General features: G+C 45.9%; 1 protein-coding gene and 1 long non-coding RNA gene across 3 annotated transcripts in view; one reads left to right on the plus strand and one right to left on the minus strand.

Moving 5' to 3' along the window:
* P2RX1 (purinergic receptor P2X 1) overlaps positions 1 to 26,312 on the minus strand; it is a 443,061-nt gene that overhangs the window by 20,523 nt on the left and 396,226 nt on the right. For both annotated transcript variants that reach the window (XM_069614712.1, XM_069614713.1), the window contains one exon: positions 4,386 to 4,507. In XM_069614712.1, the coding sequence (XP_069470813.1) occupies positions 4,406 to 4,507 (102 nt within the window). In that variant the 3' untranslated portion in view covers positions 4,386 to 4,405. The remainder of the gene's footprint in view (positions 1 to 4,385; positions 4,508 to 26,312) is intronic.
* On the plus strand, positions 6,016 to 15,260 carry LOC138488005 (uncharacterized). The gene is made up of 2 exons (XR_011274572.1): positions 6,016 to 6,365; positions 11,553 to 15,260. It is a non-coding gene; the product is annotated as an uncharacterized lncRNA (long non-coding RNA).

Here is a 26,312-nt window from a genome sequence, read left to right on the forward strand (position 1 = left end):
TGTACTAGATAGACTGTATTATCCATCAGCAGCACTATATAGCACTATCAAATTGTCTCTCTGGCTGCACACATTTGGCTGTATTAGTAGCAACCGTAGCATTATATATTGTTTGGTCGAATGACTGTCCTTAGTTTACCCAGTCCCACCTTACATCATATCTACCATACCCGCTTCGCCAATGTACTCAATATTCCTATTGATTTCATTTTGTAATCTAACATCCATGTATTGGTACAAAAACCTATTGTATACTTTATAATGTCAAGTATCGCTTAGAAAGGTATGGTCATGCTATGTACATATATTCCTAAGCAATAACTGTTTATCATATCCCTAGGTATCTATATACGCAGCCAAGTAACCTAGACTACCTCTTACTATATAAGTGATCCAATTTGACACTGAACACACGACTTAGAATGAATGCACTAGCAAATTATAACTGTTAAACTGTCCGTCCACCACATATAAGCAGTAATGATAACCTGGCTAATACTTACCATGTTTCCATTTTGTACTGTACCCCTTGACTTACCATGCATAGGTTCTCAAATCCTTGTACATATAAATGGTCTTTGCAGACCAGCGTGCCCTAGACACCACCCCATCCCCTGTCCTAACACATTCCTTCCTAAGATAAACCCTTTCCACCACCACCAGGACTACAATAATCTCCCAACAGCGCGGAGTATGAGCCAAAAACCTAGTTTCATACCCACACCTTACACCCTTACTACAAATAACAAGATCATAAGGAGCTCCTACCCAATCTTAGGTACTCTGAGATGCCACTGACTTAGATCACGGACGCACACTATCCCTCCTTATCCCAAGATAGACCACTCCAACAATAAACAATGCAAACTGAACTCTACACAGCTTAACAGTATAAAGCAACAGCTTAGGTCACGATCCTTAAACTGCCCTTCACCCGGTGCCCACACCCAAACCAAGACCACGTCCACCACCAACACAGTAGAGCACCTTCCCACACCCCTAAAAAAGCCTATCACTAATTCTAGTAAGCCTCATAACACCCCAAATAAAGTTGACAACTCCAACACTATACCTGTACCACAGACCCAACCCAGTACTAAACTCAAGCTAGCGCTTATCAATGCACGATCCATAGCTGCCCACGTCCCAGAGATACACAATTATATAATTGAGCAGGGACTTGACATGCTCATAGTCACAGAAACTTGGCTCCACCAAGCCTCTGGACCTACTCTTACCATTTCCATTCCACCAAACTACACTATCCTTAGAACGGATAGACCCAAATCAGTAGGGGGGGGGAGTAGCCATCATCGCTAGAACCCACCTCAAACTAAGAGCCTGCCCCATAGATAATTTAGAGGGATATGAAATCCTACTTACCAAACTTGCCACCAACCATAAAACTACCATCAACTTAGTAACCATATACAGAGCACCGAAGAACAACGCTCAGCCAGACGTAGACATTCCATTACTACTAACCCCATTGATCAAGCCAAAAACAAAATGTATCATCCTTGGCGATTTGAACCTTGGATTCAATGACAGCCAAGATCACAAAGCAGAAGCCTTATACACCGCTCTCAAAGATATGGCATTCACACAACTGGTGAATGCACCTACCCATACTAAAGGTAGAACGCTGGACTGGGTATTATCCCTTAATATCACAGTATCCATAGAAACGATCACCCTTGGACATATCACCACAGTATTAACTTCTCTATTTTATGCAATGAACCTGATCCACCTAAACCCATCATATTGGAGTTCTATGTAACCAGAAACATTCGTAGTCTATCAGCTGAAAACCTCAAACCAAACCTAAGGAATACGCTCACAGGCAAAATTATCATAAATGATAACCCATGCTCCCCCACAGACACGTACCATAACTGCCTTACAAAAACAATAGATTCCTTAGCACCCTGTGTCACCAAATCTAGACGATCAGACAAAAAAACCTCATTCTGGTTTAATGAGGAACTAGTATCACTGAGACGAATTAAACGCTCCTGTGAACATCGCTTTAACAAATCTCCTACCCCGAAACAACTAACGACTTTAACCAAGCAAATAAAATATACAAAGCAGCTATCATTGCGCATAAAGCAAACACGTGCAATACTGGGATCAGTAATGCATCTTCATATTCCAGAGAATTATTCTTAATCCTCAAAGAGCTAGAAAACCCTACGCCAACTATCAATCCCGTTCAACCGAGCAAAGAATGGTGCACCACCATTCAAGACACCCTTGCCGCTAAAATCCAACTACTACAAAGTAAAATCGCCACTAAAAGGAAAACACTAGCAGAAAAACATACCCTGGCAGAACCGAACTCCAGCCCTGTAGTATGCAACACTCCAGCCTTCCACTTCTCTCCAGTCTCCCAAGAAGTAGTGCTTAACACCACAGCCAAACTAAAGGCATCGAACTGCAAAGGGGACAATTTCCCAGAGCATTTAGTCAAACTATGTGCACCCGCACTCTCCCCTATCATCACCAATTTTGTTAATGCATCCTTTAGTGTTAACCTAGTTCTGGCAAGTATCAAAGAAGCCTGCGTCACGCCGTTACTAAAAAAAACTTTGTTGGACCCCCTAATCCCAACAAACTATAGGCCCATAACCACAATCCCATTCCTTCTTAAAATCATTGATAAAATAGCATATAACCAAATACAAACTCACCTTAAACAGAAAAACCTTCTAGGCGCTAGACAATCCGGGTTCAGACTTAATCACAGCACTGAAACCGCTCTCAAAGACCTCAAAATACAAATAGACACCATTAGAGATTCAGGAAAACTAGCCATATTGTTGCTGCTGGATTTATCAGCAGCGTTTGACCTTGTAGACCATGACAATCTCTGCGACACACTAGCTAAAGACTTCAGTTTCTCCACTGATGCCACCCTCTGGATTAAATCCTTTCTAGCTGAACGAACTTCCAGTGTCACCATTGGGAAAGATGTGGCTGACCCCATAGCAGTACCCATTGGAGTTCCCCAAGGCTCATGTCTCTCCCCTACCCTGCATAATGCCTACACTAAACTCCTTTTCTCAGCATTAGACAACATGGGTGTCATCTACACAAATTTAGCAGATGACACCCAGATCCTCATCCCCATCACTGGGGATTACACCCAAAACACTCAGATTATTAACAACATCTACGCCATCATTCAAAACTGGATGGCAATAAATAGTCTCTGTCTCAATGATGAGAAGACTGAGGTCCTCATCTAAGGATCCCAAGCTAGAATAGCCTCTCTTCACCCAGACTTCACACACATTAATATCACGGAACACTGATTCCTGTTCTCAAACAGGTCAAAACCCTTTGTGTATTTTTAGGTGCCAACCTCACTATGGGTAAACAGATATCAGCCCTCTCATCCTTCACAGCATACACGGCCAAACTCATTGCTCTGAGCCATCATTTCCTTACACCCGCCAATTGCATAACCTTAGCTAGAGCCTTGATACTAACTAAGCTTGACTACTGTAACGTTCTCCTTATAGGAACATCCAAGGCTAATATCAGTAAACTTCAACTGGTACAGAATAAAGCTCTTAGAGCAGCATTAGCTGTAAAGAAATCAGAACATATCCCTCACATAAGGCGTGAAAATCATTGGCTGCCCATTAAAGCCAGAATCACAAATGTCTCACTAACAAAGCTGCCAGCTATCTCAACAATGCTATCAAGAAAAAAATGACCAACAGAGCACTCAGATCAAACGCTAAGGCTCTACTAGAAATACCACACTAAAAAAGCACCAAAGCAGGAGGAAACAGTTTCAGATTCTTGGCCCCCACCTTCTGGAATTCCCTACCACTTAGAATCAAAAATGAGGAAACCATAGCCAGTTTCAAAAAATCACTGAAAACTTGGTTGTTTAACCAAAACTTGGTTGTTTAACCAAAAGTGGGAGGGTCTAGGCCCTCCCACTTGCACCTACCCAGACAAATGTATATTACTATGGTATGACTAGCCTTTAACCATGCAGAACCTTAGAGAGACTCACATTGTTGTTAAGCATGCAAATACATGGCTCCTAGAGGTATCTGCCCCACTGTTTTTTAAATTGTTGTACTGTAACACTGTATGAGATATTTCATAAACTGTCTGTAACCCTCGCAGTGATACCTACGGGTCTGGGCGTGTAACAAATGAAATAAATAATATAAGGGTCTGGGCGTGAAACAAATGAAATAAATAAAATAAAAAATAAAAAATAATAGAACAGATTTGACAAAGTCTTGCAACCTTCATTTTTAACTGAACTAACTAAACACATACACACAATTGGCACTGGTATAATTAATGCCCCATTCACAGACATAGAAGAATGCAGATCAGTACCCTCTCCTCACCTCTTGCAAGAGCGCCGACCTCACGTCTCTATGCTGCTTGTGCTTTCAGATCTCACATTTGCCTCATTATCTTTCTGGAATTTGCTGCAAGACAATTCAGAATCTTCTTTACTTGGTGACGTCTGCAAAGGCAATCAGATGAACATATCAGACATTTCACAAATGCATGCACAAATATATATATACACACACACACACACATATACAACAATGTCATGGAGGGGTTAGTGTCAAGTATTCTGAAGCGTTTCTGCACTTTTAAAACAGCGTTAGCAATATTAAGCAACATGCACTTCTAAAGCAATATTAACAGTATTAAGTTTGTTATGCTTTAACAAGCCTTGTAACATGTATGCGAAAGTAATATGAGAAAAGTGCTGTCAAGAAAGCGTATTTATGTTCAGCTTCGCATGGCTTGGCTTTTTCTATTAAGTGGTTCCAAATATGGAAATCCGATTCCGGACACAAAATGTCTGATTAATGGCTATTAATATGGGCAGAAGTTCCGGCGCTACTTAAAATGGCGTCTTAAGCATCCGGATAGACATACATGGCAAGAACCATATATGGACACCCGACATTTCCTATACTTGCCTGTACAAAGGTTACTGGGGTGCACTCAGTGCTTTAAGTGGGCCGGGGCCTGCCGGGGCCGGGCCCCGGCAGTCTCCAGAAAGTGGGGCTGAGCCGGGGCCCAGCCGGGGCCCCCGTCCCACACAACATTGGCGCGATGCATTATCCCGCCGCGGCCGCAGCCGCGACGGGAGATGCGCCCGTCATTATGTCGGCCAAGCTGACAGAAGTGCCAGCCAGCCAGAGCAATGCTGAGGCTGGCGGCACTTCTGTCAGTTAGTGTAACTCCCTCTGATGACCCCTCATCAGGGTCATCAGAGGAAGTTACTGTCCCTTTGTTTTCCCTCCCCAGGTCACTGACCCCTGCGGGCTCCGTGATCTAATATGCAGATTAAATCACGGAGCCCGCAGGTTCGCAGAGGGTGAAAGACGCCTCGGGCTCAGTGATCTATGTGCTCTGAGCAGATAGATCACAGAGCCCGAGGTGCTTTCTCCGTCGGCAAAGCTTTATAAAAGATGCCTTGAACTGTGTACGTTTCAAGCCATCTTTTATAAAGGTAGAAATATTTCTATGTTTATAAAAGACGGCTTGAAACGTGCACAATTCAAGGCATCTTTTATAAAGCTTTTTCGACGGACAAAGCCACCTTGCGGTTTGTTTTATCCGTCATCAACGCTTCATAAAAGATGCCTTGAATTGTTTACGTGTCAAGCCATCTTTTAGAAACATAGAAACATGTTACAAATATCTATGTTTATAAAAGGTGGCTTGAAAAGTACACAAACCATAGTAAGGTAAGCACACAAGTGTGTGTAACTTACTATGGTTTGTGCACTTTTCAAGCCACCTTTTATAAACATAGAAATATGTAACATTGCTATGTTTATAAAATATGGCTTGAAAAGTACACACACCATAGTAGTACACATACATTTATATATTTGTTTGCGCACCTTACTATGATTTGTGCACTTTTAGGCCACGCCCACAATGAAAGCCACGCCCCCAAACGAGGGCCCCCCCTCAATTTCTTACCCCACTTAAAGCACTGCCGTACAAAGGTAACTCTAGTGCGTCTTGATTTTAACACGAGGAATGAGAAAGGGTTATTCGAGAGCATTTCTGTGGAGCTGGTTGGATAGCGGCCAGGACAAAAGAGCTTGGCATGAAATTGATGGCTTCCAGCCAGGACACAATGTGTTGGCTTGAACCCAGCCAGGACAAATTGGCTGCCGCCCCGGCAAGTGAGTCATCTAGCGATCTCTGCAGTGACTATAAATAAACCGCAAGCGCAGAGACATTAGGAGACGCAGGGCTGGAGGTGACAGGCAGCGAGCAGGTGCTTCCCCGCAGCACGATGAACTGGGACAGAGTCCAAGCCAAAGCATAGTGCATAGCGCTTAGATGTGAGTAATTATGTTGGAGATATTTTACCTTATGCAATGATGCTATGCACTGAGATTGATGAAAAGAAATGAAATAATGCAGAACGAGACTTGTTGGATTATGCTATCATATCATTTAGAAAGGAAATAATGCAACAAGAGATATGCTGGTTCTATACGCAAATATAATTCTAATATTAACCATTTTGGCTTATTTCTGTAACATCGCTATTTTGATGATACTTAGCTTTATATATAGAAAAATAAATAATCTATAGAAACCAAACTCCTGAGTGGATCTATGCGTGAGAGATGTAATCATAATGTACTTTGAACCTAAGTGCTCACATTTAATAAATTCATGTCTAGTTAACTTATGCAGGCTCTGGGACGAACAGTGGGCACAGTTCCAAACAGAGATTTCCAATGAGCAGGCTATCCTAAAACTGTGATATAGTTCTCAGCTCTCCCCAGGGGTAACCAGGGGAGGGTGGGGCTCTATAAGCACGACCCTAGGAGTGTGAAACCGTGACGAGTGGCACCCAACCTGGGGCCTTAGGTCAAAGGTTAAAGGTCAAAGTTAACCCTTAGAGCTCAAGGGATAATACATGAATAACATACCTCCCTTTTGGAGGCTGAAGAGGATACAAAAGGGTTGTTAAGCTTAACGGTAAAAGGGAACCTTCTAAAAAGACATTAGAAGGATTTAACTACTGCAGCCATGGCTGCCTATGTAGATGTGGACATACCTGCTGTTTGCCGAGCAGCTGTGAATCGCTGGCTTGATGATGGAGGAGTAAGGGCAATTAATCAAAATTTTACGGTAGTAGTAGGACAACCAGAAGTCTTGCCAGGGGAAACCCTTTTTACTTACATGAAAACACCCGGTGCTAGAGCAGCGGGAGTGTTTGATAAATTGAGAATACACAAAAACTTGAAAACTATAGAGTATAGACCTTATGTATTTTCAGAGTTAGCTCTGCAACACATAGACCATCTGAACTGGTTTGGGGGCAGATTGCAGTATCCTGGCACCTTAGCCAGACATGGTCCGTTCATACATGCAGGATTGTCAATCCAGCAACTAGCTAAGTTTCACACAAACAGAGAGGGACCATATGACAGGGAGCAGTACAGACTGTTGGCTACACATTTTGAAAACGCAAGAAATCGTGCTTTAGAGTATGCCATGCAAATACGAATGGGTGCACAACCACCAGGGGTTCCGCCACCAGATGGGAGAGGAATACAATTTCAGACACTGAAACCCTTGCTAGGACAGGTGCCTAGGGAAGTAGGGGATTTACCCAAATGGTATTCAGAAAAAATAGGGCAACTACAAGCTGCATTTCCACAAGTCACAGCTCTGCAGAGGCAGAGAGCTCTAGTGATGGTACTCCCAGCAGGCTGCAGCCATGAGCCTAGGACTGGCAAAATAAGGAAATTATCAGATGGTAGAGGGAATAATAATGCCTTTACTTGGAAGGGAGTCTGCCAGGTTAGAGATTAATAATAGGCTCAACCCGCTCACCCTTCAGCAGAAACTGGAACAATTTGGGGACATGGTGACTGCTGTATACAGATCAATAGGCAGAAACCACCTGGGAAGGAAACCAAGGGGAAAATGTAAGAAAGGAATCCAAAGATACACAGCCTGAAAAAGGGAATGTTCCCAGAGGTAGATCTGATGGGGGGTGTAGAAGGAACTCACTTCCTCAAAAGAAAGGGAAATATAGGTCCGACCTAAGCCCAGTAGAAGAGGAAAGGGGAGATCATAGGAGAAGATCTTCAGATGGTGATGTTAATCGATCCCATCAGGAGACACCCAGGTATCAAGCACCTTGGGGAAAAAATAAGTATTACAGTAATCGTCAGGATAGCTATGACTGTAGAGATAGGACAAAGCTAAAGCCACCTCAAAGGTATGGGGTTAGTGGTGCTAGTTCATCTCATCCACAGACAGAGAAATCGCAAACCTTGCAACCCAAGAAAGACCAGAGAGCTGACAAGAAAGAAAAGAAGCAGGTTGCAGCACTAAAAGTCAGTGATGGAAAAACCACAGACACACAGGATAATACCAGAAACAAAGAGGGTAACTGACTGGATTGAAGTCCTATTGGACTCCGGCTCAGAGATTTCCATCATAAAGACTATCCATAGAGATGTATTGACTTATATTTAAATTGATAAGCAAATTGAAATAAATACACCAACAGGACAAGTACTAGAGGACAATGATGTGTCTAGTGACAATCCAATTGGAAGGTGAACAACCGAATGAAATTGAAGCATTGTTTTGGGACCATCTACATATAAGACAAGGGGGTCTTCTGGCACCAAAGGACCACCCTATGTTAGGGAGGCTCCTAGAGGTGACGAAGTAGTTGAACCAGCCTTTTCAGGAGAAGTAGATAGGGATGTAGCAAAACAATATGCAGCCGCATTGGCAGTGTTGGGGGCAGTACAACTGTATAAGAACCATGTAGGGTATGACATTGAGTGTCCACCTCATACAATTCCCATACATTCAGAGCCCAAGCCTCAGAGACAATACCCAACTCCACTGTCTGCTGTACCACATATTCAGAAAACTATAACTCAACTTGTGGACCAGGGAGTTATAATTGAACAAACAAGTCCTTATAACACTCTGGTGCTTCCAGTGAGTAAGCCATATCACACATATCGTCTGGTTTTAAACTATAGAGAATTCAATGCACATGCACGCACTGATGCAGTACAGAACCTTCACAGTTCTGGACTCTTAAACAATATCCTGAGAAACAAGTATAAAACTGTGCTTGATTTAGGAAATGGATTCTTTGCACAACCATTGGCACCTGAGAGTTACAAGTATAGAGCGTTCACGCACCGTGGAAAGCACTTTCAGATGACATGGTTAATGCAAGGATACAAAAATAGTCCAGGAATATTTTCCAGTAGGGGACAAACTCTTTTAGCAGATATAGCAAACTGCTGGCAATATGTTGATGACATATAATGTACAGATGATGATCTAGAAGAGTACCCTGAGAGAGTAGACCACATAGTGCATACTCTAGCATCCAAGTGATAAATATTTAATTTAAAAAAATCTTTAATAGCACATAGAGAGGTTACATTTTTAGGTTTTACACTTACTGATCAAGGAAGAGGACTTTCACCCAATTTCTTAGAGAAATGTGCAAATCTGCAGAGTCCTCGTAGCTTGAAGCAACTAGAGGCTATGCTAGGATTATTACATTATGGGAGAACATATGTACCAAACTATGCAGAATTAATCAAACCGCTATATGCACTACTGAAACCCAATTTCTGTCCATCAGACTGGAAATCAGAACATGCTAATATTTTGAATCATGTTTATACACTAATGACTCAGACAGGTCCACTGCAGGACAGAAACCCAGAAAAGGATTTAGAGGTTTCACTAATGCCAGGAAAAAATGCTTTTGCGTACACTATGTGTAACAGAGGGGATAATAGGCCAATTGCCTACAGGTCACACATATACACTATACCAGAGCAGAAGTTTGCACTTGAGGAGTGGATTCTGGCAGCAGTTCAGATAATATTCCAGAAAGAGCGTTCTATAGCAGCCGGAAAGCCCATACATATAATAACACCAATTCCACAACTAGAAGCTACAAATCGTGCTAATATACCTAATTCAAAAGCACAACATACCAGATGGGTACAATGGATGTCCACTAGGGCAGCACCAGATGTACAGTTCCATTACAAGGAAGAATTATTACCAATGTGTGATCTTGAATGGACACTACAAAATGAAGATGATGTTAGAGAACCAGACATTCCATTATGGATGTATGGTCATGTTTTATACACCGATGGTTCGGCGATACCGGGTGTAGGAACTAGGTCAAAATACTCAGCAGCTTGTTCAGTAGTGAAAGGAAGATTCAATCATCACAATGAATTTGAACCCTTAGACACCCAGACTAAACATCTATGGGACACTTCAGCCCAAGTAGCAGAATTGCAAGGTTTACTTTTGGCACTCCGACAAGTTGTACCGAACCAACCAACATTAATAGTATCTGATTCAGACTATGTGGTCAGAGCATTCAATACTGACCTACAATGGTAGGTAAAAAATGATTTTAAAGATTCAAAAGGAAAGCCCATCTCAGCGAAGCAACTGTGGCAACAGGTGTGGAAAGTAAAAGAGGGGAACTCTCTTTTATGGGTAACACATACTAAAGCACATAAAACTGATCATGTGCACAGTACCGGCAATGCGCTGGCTGACTTATCCGCAAGGGAGAGGTCAACAAAATTAGTGGTAGCGACACTAACCCGCTCAGCTCCACGCATAGATGAGGATATACAGGCATTCCTAAAAGGTGCTCCATACCCTAAAGGCTATCCAAACACTTATGGTTACAGTGAAGAAGATAATGTAATGCGAGTAACAATTCCAATGAAGAAAGGCGATCCCATCAAGAGGGTTCTACTGAACCAATCTAAAAGAGAGAAAATGATAACTGCAGCACATGCAGGACTGTCATCTACGCATTTTGGTATAAATGCAACCACTCAGTTGCTACAAGCTAGATACTGATGGCCGGAATTGAGAAAGCAAGTAAAACACTACATTGCTAATTGTACCACTTGTCTACAGACAACAGTGGATCATACTAAGAAAACTAAAGAAACTCCATTACCAAGGGCACAGGTACCGTTTGAGTGCATGTTTATGGACCACATTGGTCCATTACCATCAGTGAATAAATTCAAATATCTACTCATCATAGTTGATTCATGTACCAGGTACACCTGGATATACCCTCAAAATAATGCTGATTGCAGGACAGTCATAAAGGACTTGCGATCCTTATTTGCTATGACATCAGTACAAACCTTCTATGCTGACAATGGCCCAGATTTTACTGGCAAAGCCGTACAGGAGGCTGTGACAAGTATGGGGGCAAAACTGTCTTTCTCAACCCCATTTCACCCGGAAGGGAATGGAGTTGTGGAAAGGGCCAATGGGATTATTAAACAAGCCCTGACTAAATGCATTTTGGCTGGAGGAGGTAACTGGTTAGAACATGTACCCTTGGTAATGAGAAGCATAAACAACTTGCCACGTCAATCACAGTGCAATGGTAAATCTCTTGAACTCTTGTTTGGCGTCCCAATGTATATGCCTGACTTACATAATCCCTCCATTCCCTCAACCAGGCCAGATGAGCTGCTGCTAACAACGCTGTTGAGAGATTCTCTCCAGGAGACGACTTCAGAGCCACCTGAAGAACCGACCCTGAAGAAAGGAGACTGGGTGTTGGAGAAAATCCATGACAGAATGCCATTGGGTCCATATTACCGTCCGGCAGTTCAAGTGATCAGTGTCAAAGGAACAAGAACAGTGGTAATACCAGCTCTACCGCCGAAGAAAGGTACACGTCAAGTGTCCATCGATCATCTGAAACCAGAACCTGATGGTTACTGCAATGTTTCCAAGGGAACTACAGACTCTGAATGAAGGTCATGAGGAATTTGCATTGGTACCTCCAAGCGTTTCAGCTTCGAAGTACCAATGGACATAGGATCCATTTGGCAGTAGATGCGCTTTACTCGAGAATGTTCCCACTTTATCTGCATGCAGCACGCATTCATCTTGAACTGTCTGACTACATGGATTTTTCCTTGTAACTTCTTGACACTGTAATCACGCTGCCCCAACACAGTTCACTAGAGCATAAAGTCTCACTGTTGGATCTTCATGTGTAACACAAGCGTGCGTGTAGGGCACCACATGGCTGGAGCGTATCCATTGTCCTTCCACTCGATGCATAGTACCCCAGTTCATTAAGGCATGACCGTACATAGTGGAAACGCTTGCTACTGGAATGTCCAAAATGCCATGAATTGTCCATGATTGCACATCGTCTGACCATGCTGATGAAGAATAAAACTTTTTGCTGAGAGTGCTTAACAGCGTGTAGGAAGTCCTTTTCATAGCTTGCCGCTTTGCTCTCTTAGTTAGATTCAGCTCATTCATTTGGTTTGGCCATGTGATTAGAGCCCAGTCTGGCACACCTCGGGTCAGTGTATCCAGAAAGTTCGATACTAAAGTCAAGCTGGAGGCTGCCTGTTGATCATTTCTGATTGCAGATAGATCATGTTGCAAAGTTCCTATCACAGAAGTATCTACATCTCTCAGGATGTACAATCCTTGTTGTAGTTGGTAGACGTTTTCATATGCTGCTTTAAAGCCTTCCTTAACTGCTTCTTGCTCTGTTTTCTGTATAGTTAGGACAACTTCCTTCCAGGTGTATGTGTTACTATCGCTGCTACATGTCTCGGCATCACTTTTACAGCTGACTTCTCTTTTTGTTTGCTTGGTACTATTATCCTCCCATTGGGAGACTAGTTTCATGATTTCTGTCCAATTATCTGATTTTCCCCAGGCTTCTATCTTTGATAATACCTCACTTAGGTGTGTAGTGTGAGACATTGCCTGGCACAATTTACCAATGTAAATTGCATATGTCTGTGAGTTATTGTGCGTTGCCCAAGCCCTGTATGGACCTACGCTAGCACCAAACCTTCTTCTGTTACACTCATTAGCCTGTACTGCCCAGAGTACTGGGATCCCTGAAGCATATGTAATAGGTTTAGAACCATTCAGTTTCATTCTATCCCTATAGCTAGCATTCCAGAAATCTCCATCTACCATTTCCCAATCAGGGTAGAAAGAGATATTATGCTTACTGCAGGTTGTTTGATAGTGAGTGTAATTTAAAAAGTACATGAGATGGGGAAACCTACATGCTAGGTCCCGAGATTCATCTCCCCGAATCTGCCAGTGTTCACCCCCCCATGTGGAGTTTAACGGTACAGCTTCTTTCCAGGATTCTTCTGTCATGTTCCTATAGAACCCCCTGTCATACACCACTGACTGGGTTGACCAATAGAATGTATTGCCCTTTGGCTCTGGAGGAAACTCATATTGATTCTCATATCTATAATCTCCCAGTTTGTAGACTCCTGGAGTTATATATGGGAATTGAGCTTTAAACTCATCACTTGAGGTTACAAAGGGTACCGCACAATGTTCCCAGTGTGTGTGGTTTATCCATTTTATAGGTTCATGTTTATAAAATAGAAAGGTGTCATAGTACCTCTCATAGCAAATGTGTTATGCTAGGCTATGTAAATCCTCAATGTCATCCTCAGGATCTAACAGTGCCCCTTGTGTGAATGTTACAAGCTTAGCCCTAAGCATATCCCTGTACATTTGAGATAATGGAATGTTAGGTGTAAAGAGGCGTGGCTCATCTATTACAGATAGAGTATGTACTTGTATTTGCAATGATGGCCCATCAAATGTTCTGTACTGAGGGATCCAGAACCGGTCTAAAGGGAGTGGATATATGCTTATTGTTACGGTCTTATCTTTATCCTTCATACACCTTTTATGCAATACATGTAAGGATGCAAGTGGTGTTAAATTAACCAGGCTGCTTTCTGGGTGTGGATTGACAGACGTTAGAAAGTGTCCAGTGGTAAGTGTGATATAAAAGACTATGAGACTTAGCCACAGCAAAAAGTAGAATGCTGCCAATGGTATGTAGATCATCTTCCATCTTCTAGTCCAATACAGTCTCTGGATTTGCTGGATAAATTCACTGCTCTTTTCTTGCAAGAAGGTCACTAACCTTGGTCGAATATTTAGTCCTCGCGTGACACTTGGCACGTCATTAAACAAACTCCAACCGTTCATTAAGAAGTTTCCTTCTAAACAGGCTTGTGACCTCTTGCTGAAAGCTAGACTTACGTTAATTCAAACTAACGAAATTCGAGCTATCAGAGGTCTGTCAGCTACCAATCTGTGCCGATTCTGCAATCCCTCTGACGAGAAAGAGACTATCCGGCACCTGCTTCTCTCCTGTCCAGGCACTCGCCAGATTAGACTTCATTACTTACAGAATACCTTTTCCAATGTTTTATTAAGCGACAAAGACTCTTGTTGGTCTAAAAGGATTGCGGGCGATAGAATCTCTTGGCTACTTGCGACCTCCAAAATCCTTCAACACGTAAACTACAACCTTCTCCCAGCAAAGTTATAAACATACGCTCAGCCGGGAAAGGCCTTCAAGGCGTAAGCTCTAATGCGACACTGACATCTACTTACAACTTGATTCCAATGATTTAAATTCGCCTTTGTAAAAATCTTATTGATTAACACAAAAATAAATTTATAAAATAAGAATAAAAAAAACACTTATTTATGTAATGTGAGCCTAGAATAGGCAATTTCAGCTAAAAAGCCACATATGCAACACAGTGTTCAATAAAAAAAAACTGTGTGGGTCACACAGCGTCCTCCTGGTTTTAAAAAGAAGGAAGCAAGATATGTGCACAATAAAGAAAGAAAACTTGTAACATCAACATGGCCCTACCATAGAATGGCAAAAGAACCGGAGAGGAGACCAAGTAATGATGTAAATTGAATTTTGCACACAAATTATTAACAAGAGTTACACGAAGGGCCAGTGCAAGTCCTGCTTGAAACAGACAGGACAAGGCAGAAACTGTATACCATGAATAGGGAATTAGGAATGACTAGAAGATAATGAGACAATTGATCACCCCCAGATAAAAAAGATGCTCCCTCTGAGTAAGAACCAGTAGATATGAAGGATAGCATTCTCCTCCTTGAACAGCAGAGACTGTATTAACAATAACACATAGATTGTATGACGTGTATATCTTGTGATGCATGTAAGATTTGAAAATTAGGATATTGTATGTTCGATGTTCCGTTGTTGTGACTATGTTACCATTTTTGGATATGTAAAATGTGTAGGAGTCATCGATAAAATGAGTCAAAGCAAACATTCACAAGTACTGAAAAGATTGCAATAAAGACATTCGTGTCATATATGAATGAGCTTATGTTTCTTATTTCAACATACAGAACCCAGAGGTCAATAGCTTGCCATGTCCCATGTTGTTCCTCTTTTATCCCACCCTTTGCACCCCAGGTGTTTGCCCAAGATTGCTTAGATTCTTTGGATCATGCCATGTGGTAACAGCCTGCGCTAAAGGCCCTTGGTTTGCTCAGGCCTATTACCTTGGTCTGCGGCCATTACCACCCAGTACAACCCTCAGAAATTGGCATTATTACTTAAATAGAACATTTTTCCCTCTTCTCCACTCTTTGTGTGCCCTCTATCTAGGGCAGTTTCTATACAAAATAGTGCCACAGGCGAAACTCGCGAAGACACCCCATATCATAAACTCTGCCCTGCACACCTGCCCCAGAATTAAATATAATCCTTGCAACATAAACACAGCTGGTTTTGTTAACTTGTAATGAAAATGCTGAAAAACAATATCTATGCCCAGGCAAGTAGACAATATTGCAAAAACGAATTCACTTTCATTAGCTCATATGATCATTGTCTAAATCTCACTGAGATTTTGCAGCTGCAAAAGAGTTTATTGCTACTGCGTTAAATCTTTTTTTTTGATGATAAATTCTTCTTATTGGTTTACAACAACAAGGCGGGCATACCCGTCCGTTAAACAAACAACAAGAAACAGGATTGACGCGGTTCAGTCAGAGGGTCAATCAGTCAAAACGAACAAGAACATTGCACATGTAACAGGCAGTGGTCAAGTAGCTCAGATCACCATGGGATGGGTGGGCATGGGCGGACATGCGTGCAATTTGTTGGGGAAAGGTAGGCTGGCAGGTGGGTGGTTCCGCAGGGGAGTGGGGCAGGGTCCACGATCAATAGTGTCAGAGTAGGTGGTGAAGCCGCCTTGATCATGTAGTGCCCGACCATTTGCCCCACACTTTCAGAAATTTGCCAGGGCAGCCCCTGGCAGAATATATACATTTTTCCATGGATGCACACCTGTCCATCTCGTTGATCCATCTGTTAATGGTGGGTCCGTCTGGTGCCCCCCATGTGCCCATGTGGTGGCCACCAGGCTTTTGGTGAGGCTGAGTGCTATGGTCAGAAATGTTTTTTCTCCCCTTGTGTGGTCTGTTTCCCCCCAGATACCCAGCAGTACGGCCATGGGTTCCAATGGAGCCGGGTTATCCAAGACCTCGTTGATTTCGTGCATGCATTCCCGCCAGAATTTATGTATAACATCACATTCCCAAAGCATATGGTAAAAAGTGCTGGGCACCCTACAGCCCCTGGGGCAGTGGGCATCCTCCGTTAGTCCTCATTTGGCGAGCGCAGCCCAGGAATGGTAGGCCTGATGGAGTATTTTGTACTGTATTGACCTTAATTTGACATCTATGCCTATTTCGCGGGGGAACATTAGGGCCTCCACCCACTCCTCCGAATCCAGGGGGCCCACCAGGCTCTCCCACCTCTCTCGCAAGCGGGTTAGGTCCCGAGCCCCGAATGCAGTGATCACCTTATACAGTGTCGAACTGTGTTTTGCTAAGATCCTTGCGTGTAGTACATTGACCTTGAGGGGTGAGCTTTTAGGGATATCTGAGAAGATGGGGAAGTGTGCGTAGGGCGTGTGTCAGTTGAGTGTCTATATATGTCTCCAGGTGGTAGATCGAACTCCTCTTGTAATGTTGCAAAAGGTTTGAGGCGTCCATCCTGTAGGACCTCCGTGAGGGTTAGTATGCCCCGGTCCTCCCAACCAGGAAATCCGGCCATAGTGACCACCTCCGGGATATACCCATTGCCCCACATAGGTTGGTACATCGTTGGTCGCTCCCCCCACCCAATATGTTGGAGTGCTTCCCTCCACACCAACCGTATCTGGTGTATCATTTCCGGGAGGTTGGCCGTAGCAGAGTCCATTCCATATAGGACCCAGAGGGGGGTACGTTCACCCATACAACTAATCTCATTACTGACGTGTGGGAGAGCAGGGTCCGCATGGAGCCATTCATTCAAGACGGCTAGTTGTGCAGCCCAGTAGTAGGCCCAAAGGCATGGTATGCCCAGCCCGCCCTCCCAGACTGATCGCTGCATCGTGGTCAAGGCGATACCGGGTTGTCTCCCACCCCAAAGGAGCTTCCGGAGGGTGGAGTCAATATTGGAAAAGGTTGTGGGGGGGATGTGAATGGGGGCGTTCTGCAGGTCGTAAAGGAACGTTGGGAGGGAAAGCATGTTAAACAGGGCAGCTCTCCCCAGTAGGCCCAGGGGTAGAGATGGCCAGTGGGGGACGTCTGCTTCAAGCCTGCTCACCACAAGTTGGAGGTTAAGTCGAAGGAAGTCCTCAGGGTTGAGGGTCACCCTGATCCCGAGGTAAACAAAGCTCTGGATGGAAACCGAGTAGGGAGAGCGCGGCGGGATCGCGTCCGCCCTGACCTGGAGCCGAAAGAAGATAGTTTTCTGTCTATTGACTTTAAGCCCACAAAACTCTTGGTATTCTGTGAGGATTTGTCAGCGTAGAGCGAGACCTGGTCCTTGCCTCCCCAAGGCCACACAAACCCAGACCACGTGGGGGGCGTCCTAAGTCGGGATGCAAGGGGCTCAATAGCTAGTATAAATAGGAGGGGAGAGAAGGGCCTTCTCTGCCTGGTTCCTCTGCCAAAAGGGAAGGGCTTTCAGGAGATCCCATTCACCCAGATGGTTGCCTCAGGGGCAGTGTATAATAGCTTGACCCAAGGCATGAAGTTGGGCCCAAACCCCATTCGTGCCATAATGTTCCAAAGGGCAGACCACCCCACTGAATCGAAAGCCTTTTTAAAGTCCACTGCGAGAAGCGCCAGGGGCTCTTTGATGTTGGGGGCCTGGCTGATTGCAAATTGGGTCCTGCACAGGTTCATCCTGGTAGACTTGGCCGGCATAAACCCACACTGGTCTGGATGGACCAGGGAGAGGATGACCCCAATCATTCTGTTGACCAGGACCCGGGCTATCACTTTAGCCTCCCCATTGATTAGAGAGATGGGTCTATATGAGGCACAGAGGTCTGGGGGTTTCCCAGGTTTGGTGATCCCAGCGATGGTGGCCTGCCTAAGGTCCTCTGGGAGCATGCTGCCAGTACGAGAGCGCAGCAGCATGTGGTGCATATGGCCCACCACTGAGTCGTCCATTCTCTGCCAGGTTTCGGCAGGGAAGCTGTTAGGGCCAGGGGTTTTGCCGGGTTGGAGCTGAGACAACGCCGCGGCCACTTCCTCCGCTTTGATTTCCGCATCCAGTTTATTGGTCTGGGCTCTGGAGAGCCTGGGGAGATTGGTGGCATCCAGATAGTGTGGGGGCCCCCTGGCGGGTGTGGTTTCCCTGGCTTTGAAAAAAAGGCAGCAAAGGCATTTGCTATATCTGCGTCCGTTTCATGCAGGCCCCCCTCGACCCCTTTAATGTCTCTGACATGTCCGCTGCTGCTGTCCCGCCGCTCTAGCCAAGCCAAGATCTGACTATGCATGGTGAAGTGGGCGGTCTTGGCGTTATCCAGCGCCAGATTCCTAAATAGTTCCTGGGCCGTGATCATCGCCTCTTTGGACTCTGGCGTACCGGAGGCTAGGAATTCCTCTTCAGCTCTAGCCGCGGCCTCCTCCCTTTCAGAGATTTCTAGGGTTTGGTGGCAACGGTATGTTGTGATCAGAGACAGGGCTTCTCCTCGGAGCACTGCCTTGTAGCCCTCCCACAATGTGACGGGGCTAGATACCGACCCTTCATTGAGGGAGAAGTACTCGGTTTTCTTTTGGACGAGGCCTTGACACACCTCAGGGACACCCAGGTAGTATGCGTTAAGTCTCCAGGAGGGTTGATGCTTGGCTTGGGGCAGTTTTGTGGTAAGCAGGAGGGGGAGTGGTCCGAGATACCTCTGGCTAGGTAGGTGGCGGTTTTCAGCATGTGTGACATATCCTGGGGAACGAAGAGGTGGTCTATGCGGGACATGGAGGTATGAGCATTAGAGAAAAAAGGAGTAGCCCCGGTCTGTGGGGTGGAGAGTGCACCATGCGTCTACCCACCCCGGTGCCGATGCGAAGGAGTGGAGTTTGGTTTGTGTATCAGGGTTTCTGTTGCCCACATGTGTTCTATCATTTCGTATGTCCATGACTTCATTAAAGTCGCCACCCAGTACCCACTTGTCCGCCCATGCTCCCATCTTTAACTCCTGGAGGTCCTTGAGGAATTTGTGTGCCAGCGCGGGAGGTCCGGGGGGGGGGCATAGGCCGCCGCAATGCCCCAAGAGGTCTTCCCAATGCCGCCAGTGACCACCACGAAGCGGCCTTTCCGGTCCGCGTGGAGCTCCCTCAATCGGAACAGGACCCCCTTGTACAGAAGAATCATGGTACCCGGGAGCCACTGGAGAACCCGACATGGAAGGTGGTTGCATAGTTGGATTTCTTGAAAAATCTACATTCTGTGCCCATCAAATGTGTCTCCGTCAGGAGGGCTATGTCTGGTGAGTGTCTATTTAGTTGTTGGAGGACAAGCCGTCTTTTAACCCCTGAGCCCAGCCCATTCACATTCCAAGTGAGCAAGGTCAGGTGGCTATCCTGTGCCATTGATGAGTGTGTAGTGGTGACATTTGCCAAGGGGGGTTGGGGTCCTCACCGGGGGCCATTCTGCGGCTCCGGCGCCCCAGCAGGGTTTCACTGTCCGCCTTGAACCCATCTCCTCTGTTACCGTATCCCGGCCTGCCCACCAGTGGTTCTGACCCATACCCGATCTTAAGTGTTGAGTGTGATTGCATCAACCGTTTCCAAAAGAACATCTTGCCCCGCCCCCACCCCGTACTTTCCCCCAACGTGAAGCATGTGTAACCCGAACATAGCGCCAACAGGGCGCGTAAGAAAAACATAAACATAAACCATTACAGGGCAGTAGCCCGGACTAAAGTGGTGTGGTTCACCTCATGGAAGGTGGCCGCCACAGTGTCAGACCCCTTGGGTAGTTGTGTTGCAGCCCAGACATCACAGTGTGGGAGCATTCACCCATTCGCTGTAGTGCTCTCGCCGGGGTGTAGTGCCGTCCTGGGTTCTGGGCCAGCGGGGGTTGAGTGGGATGAGTAGGACCTACGTTTCTGTCCGGATGGTCCAGGAGGCGATCGGTGGGGGCCAGGCCCGTTGAGGATTTGGGTTTCGAGCCATTCCCATGCTTCTTTGGGAGTGTAAAACAGGTGGGTAGCACCCGCATGATGGACTTTGAGTAGTGCCGGGAAGAAAAGGGCATATTTAATTGACAAAGGTTGGAGCTTTTTCTTCACAGAGTCGACGGACTGGCGGGCCTTTTGGACCTCCTTAGTGTAGTCTGGATAGAATCCAACGCGGTATCCATTGTATGTGACGGGGCCTGAGGCGCGGGTCATCTGGAGGATAGCGTCCCTGTCCCGTAAGTTTAAAAGGCATGTGATAATTGTCCTTGGTGGGGCTCCGGGGTTGGGACGCCCGGTGGGTACTCTGTGCGCTCGTTCGATGGAGAAAAACTTAGACAGCTTTTTGGGAGCAAAGATATGGGCAAGCCAGTCTTCGAGGAAGAGTTAAACGCTAGGGCCTTCTTCCTTCTGCGGGATCCTGAGAATCCTCAGGTTGTTGCGTTGCGCCCTTCCCTCGCTGTCTTCTGCACAGTATTCGAGTTGGTCGACTTTTTTGGAGATTGCTGCCAGTTGCTTCTCCAATTGGCGGACTGTGTCTTTCGTGTCTGATATTCTTTGTTCCGACTCCCCAACTCTGGACGACAGATTGTGTAGGTCTTGGCGGAGGAAGGACACCTCAGAGGACAGCCCTCCTATCTTCAGTTCTAGAGATGTCCTTTTGTCGCCAATTGCTTTCATGACATCGGTAAGTGAAATTGGAGAGTCTTGAGTTCCTTCCCTGGGTTCTCCACCATCAGGGGTTTGTGTTGCGTGTCGGGAGGGGCAACTACAGTGAAAAGGTCAAATGTTGCTTTGCAGGGCCTGCCTTTTGACCGTATCTTTACCCATGGAGCTGTTGCGCAGTCTCAGTGAGGCGCTGGGTCCAAATGTGCTGTATCAGTGTCTTGATGAGTCCCGACATCGGGAGCTATGCGTGTGTCCAGGTTCTATCGATGCTGAAGTGGGCCGGGAGCAGTGGGACCAACAGGACGTGTGGTCGCTCTGGTAGCAATAAGGTGTCCCCCGGTTGCACCGGGGGTAGGTCACTCACCCCCAGTCTGTCGGCCCCCATGGGGCTAGGCGTCGTGCGCAGTGTGGTTGGGTGCAGTTCGCTGCGTCAGAGGGTGGTTGCAGGGGTACTAGTGTACCCAGTGGATGCTAGCGTACCTATGGATAGTGGCCGCAGCAGTACGATCAAAGTCGTGGAGGAGTTGACTGAAATACAGGTGGTGGATAGGCCTTTCACGTGGTGGTCGATCCCTAGGCGTCCCGGGATCGTCGAGTGTCCGGCAGAAGAGGCCCCTCAGGAGAGGCCTGAGCACGTGTCCAGGAGGCCAATGACGTAGGCGTGGGTGGCACGAGGTGCCTGAGTGGAGATGTCAGAGGGAGAAGAGGGTATCCCATGGGTCGTTAGCTCCCAGGATTTGCTCTGTGGGGACCCAAGCGTTTCTTGGCAGCACCTGGTTGTTGCTGGACAGTTTGTGGGGCGGCCTGGGCAGCCAACAGCGTTCCACAGGGTAAAAGGTGGGCCCCCAGTCACGCGGGAGCTGGTGTCTTGAGGAGTGTCATCGTACCTGGGGTCCAAATACTATAGCGTACGTACATCATGCACTTGAGGGGAGGGGTGAAGTGGCCCCGGGCCAGGTCCTGTGAGTCTGTGATTCTGCCCTTTATTGCGTGCTCCTTTGTACTCACTGTGCATAGGCCGGTCACATGGGGGCACTCACCCGCTCCTGGGCTTGGGGTCCGGGATGCTGGGGGTCCGCTGTTTACCCAGAAGGGGGGCACTGTCTGTCTTCTGGTGTTGTGGGCGTCCGCGGGCGAGGCCTACGCCTCTGGAGTGCCCCGCAGCTGGTCCACCGGTGGTCTGTTCCCAGGGGGAGGAAGAAGAACGGCCCTTCAAAGGACGCAGGGAGATGTTGGTGGTTCGCGGCCACATGGGCTCAGGGAAGTACCTATAGGTGCGTGTGCAGGCACTGTCTCCGGTCCGAGAGGCTTTGGTCCCCCCCAATCCCCTGCTGCAGTGCAGAGCAATTGGTGCAGGTATCTTCAGCGTGGGGGGGGGCGGTCTACCGCCCTCACCCAGGGCCTTGGAGAGCAATGGCCTGGAGGTCTGATTTGTGTGTTGTTGGGGAGGAGCTGGACCCCCACCAGGGCTGTGGGGGGCCAGCAGCCATACCCTCACCAGCTATGGGAGACCCCAACACCTCCCATATGGCCCACAGAAATGCAACAGAGACCCCAGCAGGCAGCCACATGTTCCAAACTGCGTTTATTTCTGGGCAGCAAAAAAAAGAAAAAAACATGCAGAGCATCATGCACATCGAGAGTTCAGGCGCCGTCTCCCCCGGGGCTGGCTTGCAAGCCAGCTTTGTAATCACACTGCAGGCTGACCTCACAGAATTGGATCAGCTCCCAGAAACCTATCTCCTCCTGCTATTGGCTGCTGAGTAATAGGTTACCTATGTAGCCCTTATAGAGAGCCTGATAATTGGACATTAGAGTTTTGCGTCAGTGGGTCTGGTTCAAATGATAAGTGCGCTCCTTGTTCTTCCTGCTGTTCCTCTGTATATGTGCCTGGGGTTAGGGGGCATGGGTTTGATCTCGATTTTCCCTCTTCAGTGTGCAGGGAACGTGTATGGCTCTGTAGCTCCCCAGGCACCCGGTGTCTCACTTCGATCTGGTGGTGCGCCGCACACGGTACCAGCGTGGTGGGAGATCTCCCAGGCCAATGGTTGCCATGGCCAATGTCGGGTCCTTCGTGGGAGCCGGGGGGGCACTTCTGATCGGTCGGGAGGAAGGGATTCCACGCGGCGTCAGAGGCCACCACGGGTGCTGTATCTCGATGCCTCCACTTCCCGCAGCTGATCCCGCAGCGGCTGGGTGCTCTCCCGCCCTCCGCTCTGGTCCAAATCTTGTGGCTCTACGGGTGTTTATGAATTGTGGGCGGGCAGGCAGCTTGCCCCTTCACAGCCTGGCAAGATGGCGTCCGTTTCTCCGCCGACGGTCCTCTGCCTGTGTTACACTTTCTGGGCTCCGATTCGCATCAGGATTGCAGCAGGTGGTACTCGGACAGTAGCGCCACAGTATCGTATCGTTTCTCCTCTGGATCAATTCCTGGGGATAAGGATATGGAAGGATATTGGCCGCGGCTGCCTGGAGCTGATTCTTCTAGGTCCTCATGCGTGGCTCGCACATGCGCTCGATTGTTAAATCTTTTTTTAATCTTATTGCTCTCAATTGAAGTTATAACTAAATAATGTACTGAAACTCTCAACTATCACTGCAAGCAACCATAGGCAAGATCGTCAGGGCAACCCATACATTTGAAATGGTGAATACTTTCCAACAAATAAAATCTCCACTGTTCCCAAACCATGATTTATGGCTTTGGCATTGCTACACTACAATCTAGTAAACCATGCGTGAGTTTTTTTCAATAGTATACACTCCCATACAAAACAAAGTAAGATCAACTGATTTCCCAGGATTGCACACTTTGGTAAAGTGGTGAAGCCGATATTTGATCCCAGTCTTCAATTTAGGCACTTGCCCATATATTTAATGAGCTCCATTTGGGACTGATGTTTTAATGTTTGGCTTCTCAGGACTAAAATTGTATTTTGCTTTTTAGAGTTGAGTATATAAATCACATAATAAACCAACCTGACAAGACCATTTTGTGTGTCTGCATCCTTTTTGATATTTTCTATTTCATTTTTTACATTATATTTATAGTTGATATCTGTCATATTGTGAATGAATATGTTGTATGAGTGAAAGGTTTACTTTATAAAACAGTAACATGTTGAAAGAAATAAAAATAAAAGTACATGGAAATTGTTATAGAAACATGTTGAGGAAAAGGAGTATGGTCATAGCCATATTTTCTCTATCTGTCAATAAAAGGCAGTCGGCAGGCAGCCCACACATCTGTGCATTGAGGCCTGGTAACGTTGGGGCCTAGGGTAAGAGCAGGTAGGCAGGGCTCCTTGGTGATCTCCAGAACAAGACTTTGCTAGCATGGAAACGCCTCTGCTCGGGGGGGGAGGTGGGGTACTTTCTTCTGTAGCTTCAAGCCAGTGGTGGGAGGCACTCTCAGTCTAAGGTGGCACCCATGCTTGTCCTCATATTTTTAAAGCACCATCTTTCCCTGTTTCTGACGTACATGTTATCCCCATCCAAAACCAACAAGCCTGTAATGTCTATTACACCACTCTTGTGCTTGAAAATGCCGATTGCCACCACTTAGTCGCCAAGATTTCTTTGTCTTTCTTATGACAAGTTTGGTTTTAGGAATAGGTAAACATGTTTCCTTTCTGTGTTTCATGTCCATTGCAAACTAACCTTTTATGCTCAGACTCCGTGACCTGCTCTCACTGTATCCACACCATGAACTCTGGGCGCAATCTCTTCCACAGGAACGGAGAAGACACAAAACAGGCCATTACATGGGCCTTGAAAAAAATAATGAAAAAATCAAAGCCCACTTATAATCCAGACAAACCAATGCACACTTAATTGGCCTAAAATAATTATTTCAATTACCCTCTTATTTGTCTTAAATATACTATGCTAGATAACTGAAATTATGAGGTGAGCCCAAATGCCAGGACTGACTCATTAATTCCTACCTCACATGAGACAGAATTCTTGTAGTTATTGTTTCACGCTGGCATGCATCTTGTTACCAAGTATGTGAATGAAATGAGCCGTCTTGCAGAAATTGTGAACAAGTTGATTTAATGTCCAACCAAGAAGTTTAGTCTGCATTTGTAGGTTTAATTTCAGGGTTTATGTCGTGATGGTATTGGAGTAGGGGCCGATTGCAGTGAAGGTATTGGTGTACAGGATTTGAAATGTTAATTAACGGCCCATCTCTGAGGTGGGATTTAATAGAGGGATGGGCTAGTCAACATTTCACACGTGTGTCTGCTGCAGCATGCAATAAAATACATGTTAAATGTATTTAACCTACACTTCCCCTCCTTCCCGTCTCCCCTCATTTCTGTTACTGCACTTGCACGGTCCGAATTGTCTCACGACTTAGTAGGAATGTTATTGTTGTCTCTCTTCCCTCTTCCTCCCCTCCTAAACCTCTCCCCCCACCCCCTCATTCTTGGGTCCGAATGTCTCAAGACCTAGCAGGATTGTTACTGTGTTGGTTTCTCTTCCATTTACCTCCCCCTCCTTTGTCTTTATGCGCCTTGAAACACAATTCTGCTGTATAGGTGCATTATAAATACCCAATAAATAAATAAAATAGACAGCTTAAAAGAAATATAGAGACTGGGGAAAGATTACCTGCAGGCTGTGAAGCCCAGCTGTGACATTTCTTTACTTCTTTTAAAGCCTTTGATCAGCACCTCCATGGCGCAACAAAAAAGTAACCCTTAATTCGGAATGCAGAGGCAGCCCGCCGTGATATACACTTTAAAAAAGCACACTTTTCCGTGTTTCCCGGGAAGGTGGTGAATACTGCACTGTACCATCACAGGGGCTTCAAGGTCAGCTGTACAAGCTCCTGGAGCACCAGAGCATTCATTATTTCAGGGGCTTAAGCCCCATACGCCCATTTAACCTAGCACCTATAGCGGCGAGGAAGCTTGGGGCGAATTTCACCATGATGGGCCCTTCAAGGGTATGTCACTGTGAAATGTATGTCACTGTGAAATATAAAAAAATCATTTCTATGCCTGTTTGAGGAACAGAAATGCAAATAGGACAGCATTTGTTCATACTGCTGCTGTCACACTTAAATCAAAATGAATTACATGATCAGGAAAGACCCGGTCATGCAGTGTGCCAGCCCCTCTGCCTATTCCAAACAGGCGCTTAGGGATGTCATGATTTTCTGCACATTTTAAAGTTCATCCTCTTTGTGAATTATGGATGAACGTTAAAATGGCCAGAAACCCTGCC

The sequence above is a fragment of the Ambystoma mexicanum genome, chromosome 9 (genome assembly GCF_040938575.1).
Source record: "Ambystoma mexicanum isolate Mex_15411 chromosome 9, UKY_AmexF1_1, whole genome shotgun sequence".
Classification (NCBI taxonomy): domain Eukaryota; kingdom Metazoa; phylum Chordata; class Amphibia; order Caudata; family Ambystomatidae; genus Ambystoma; species Ambystoma mexicanum.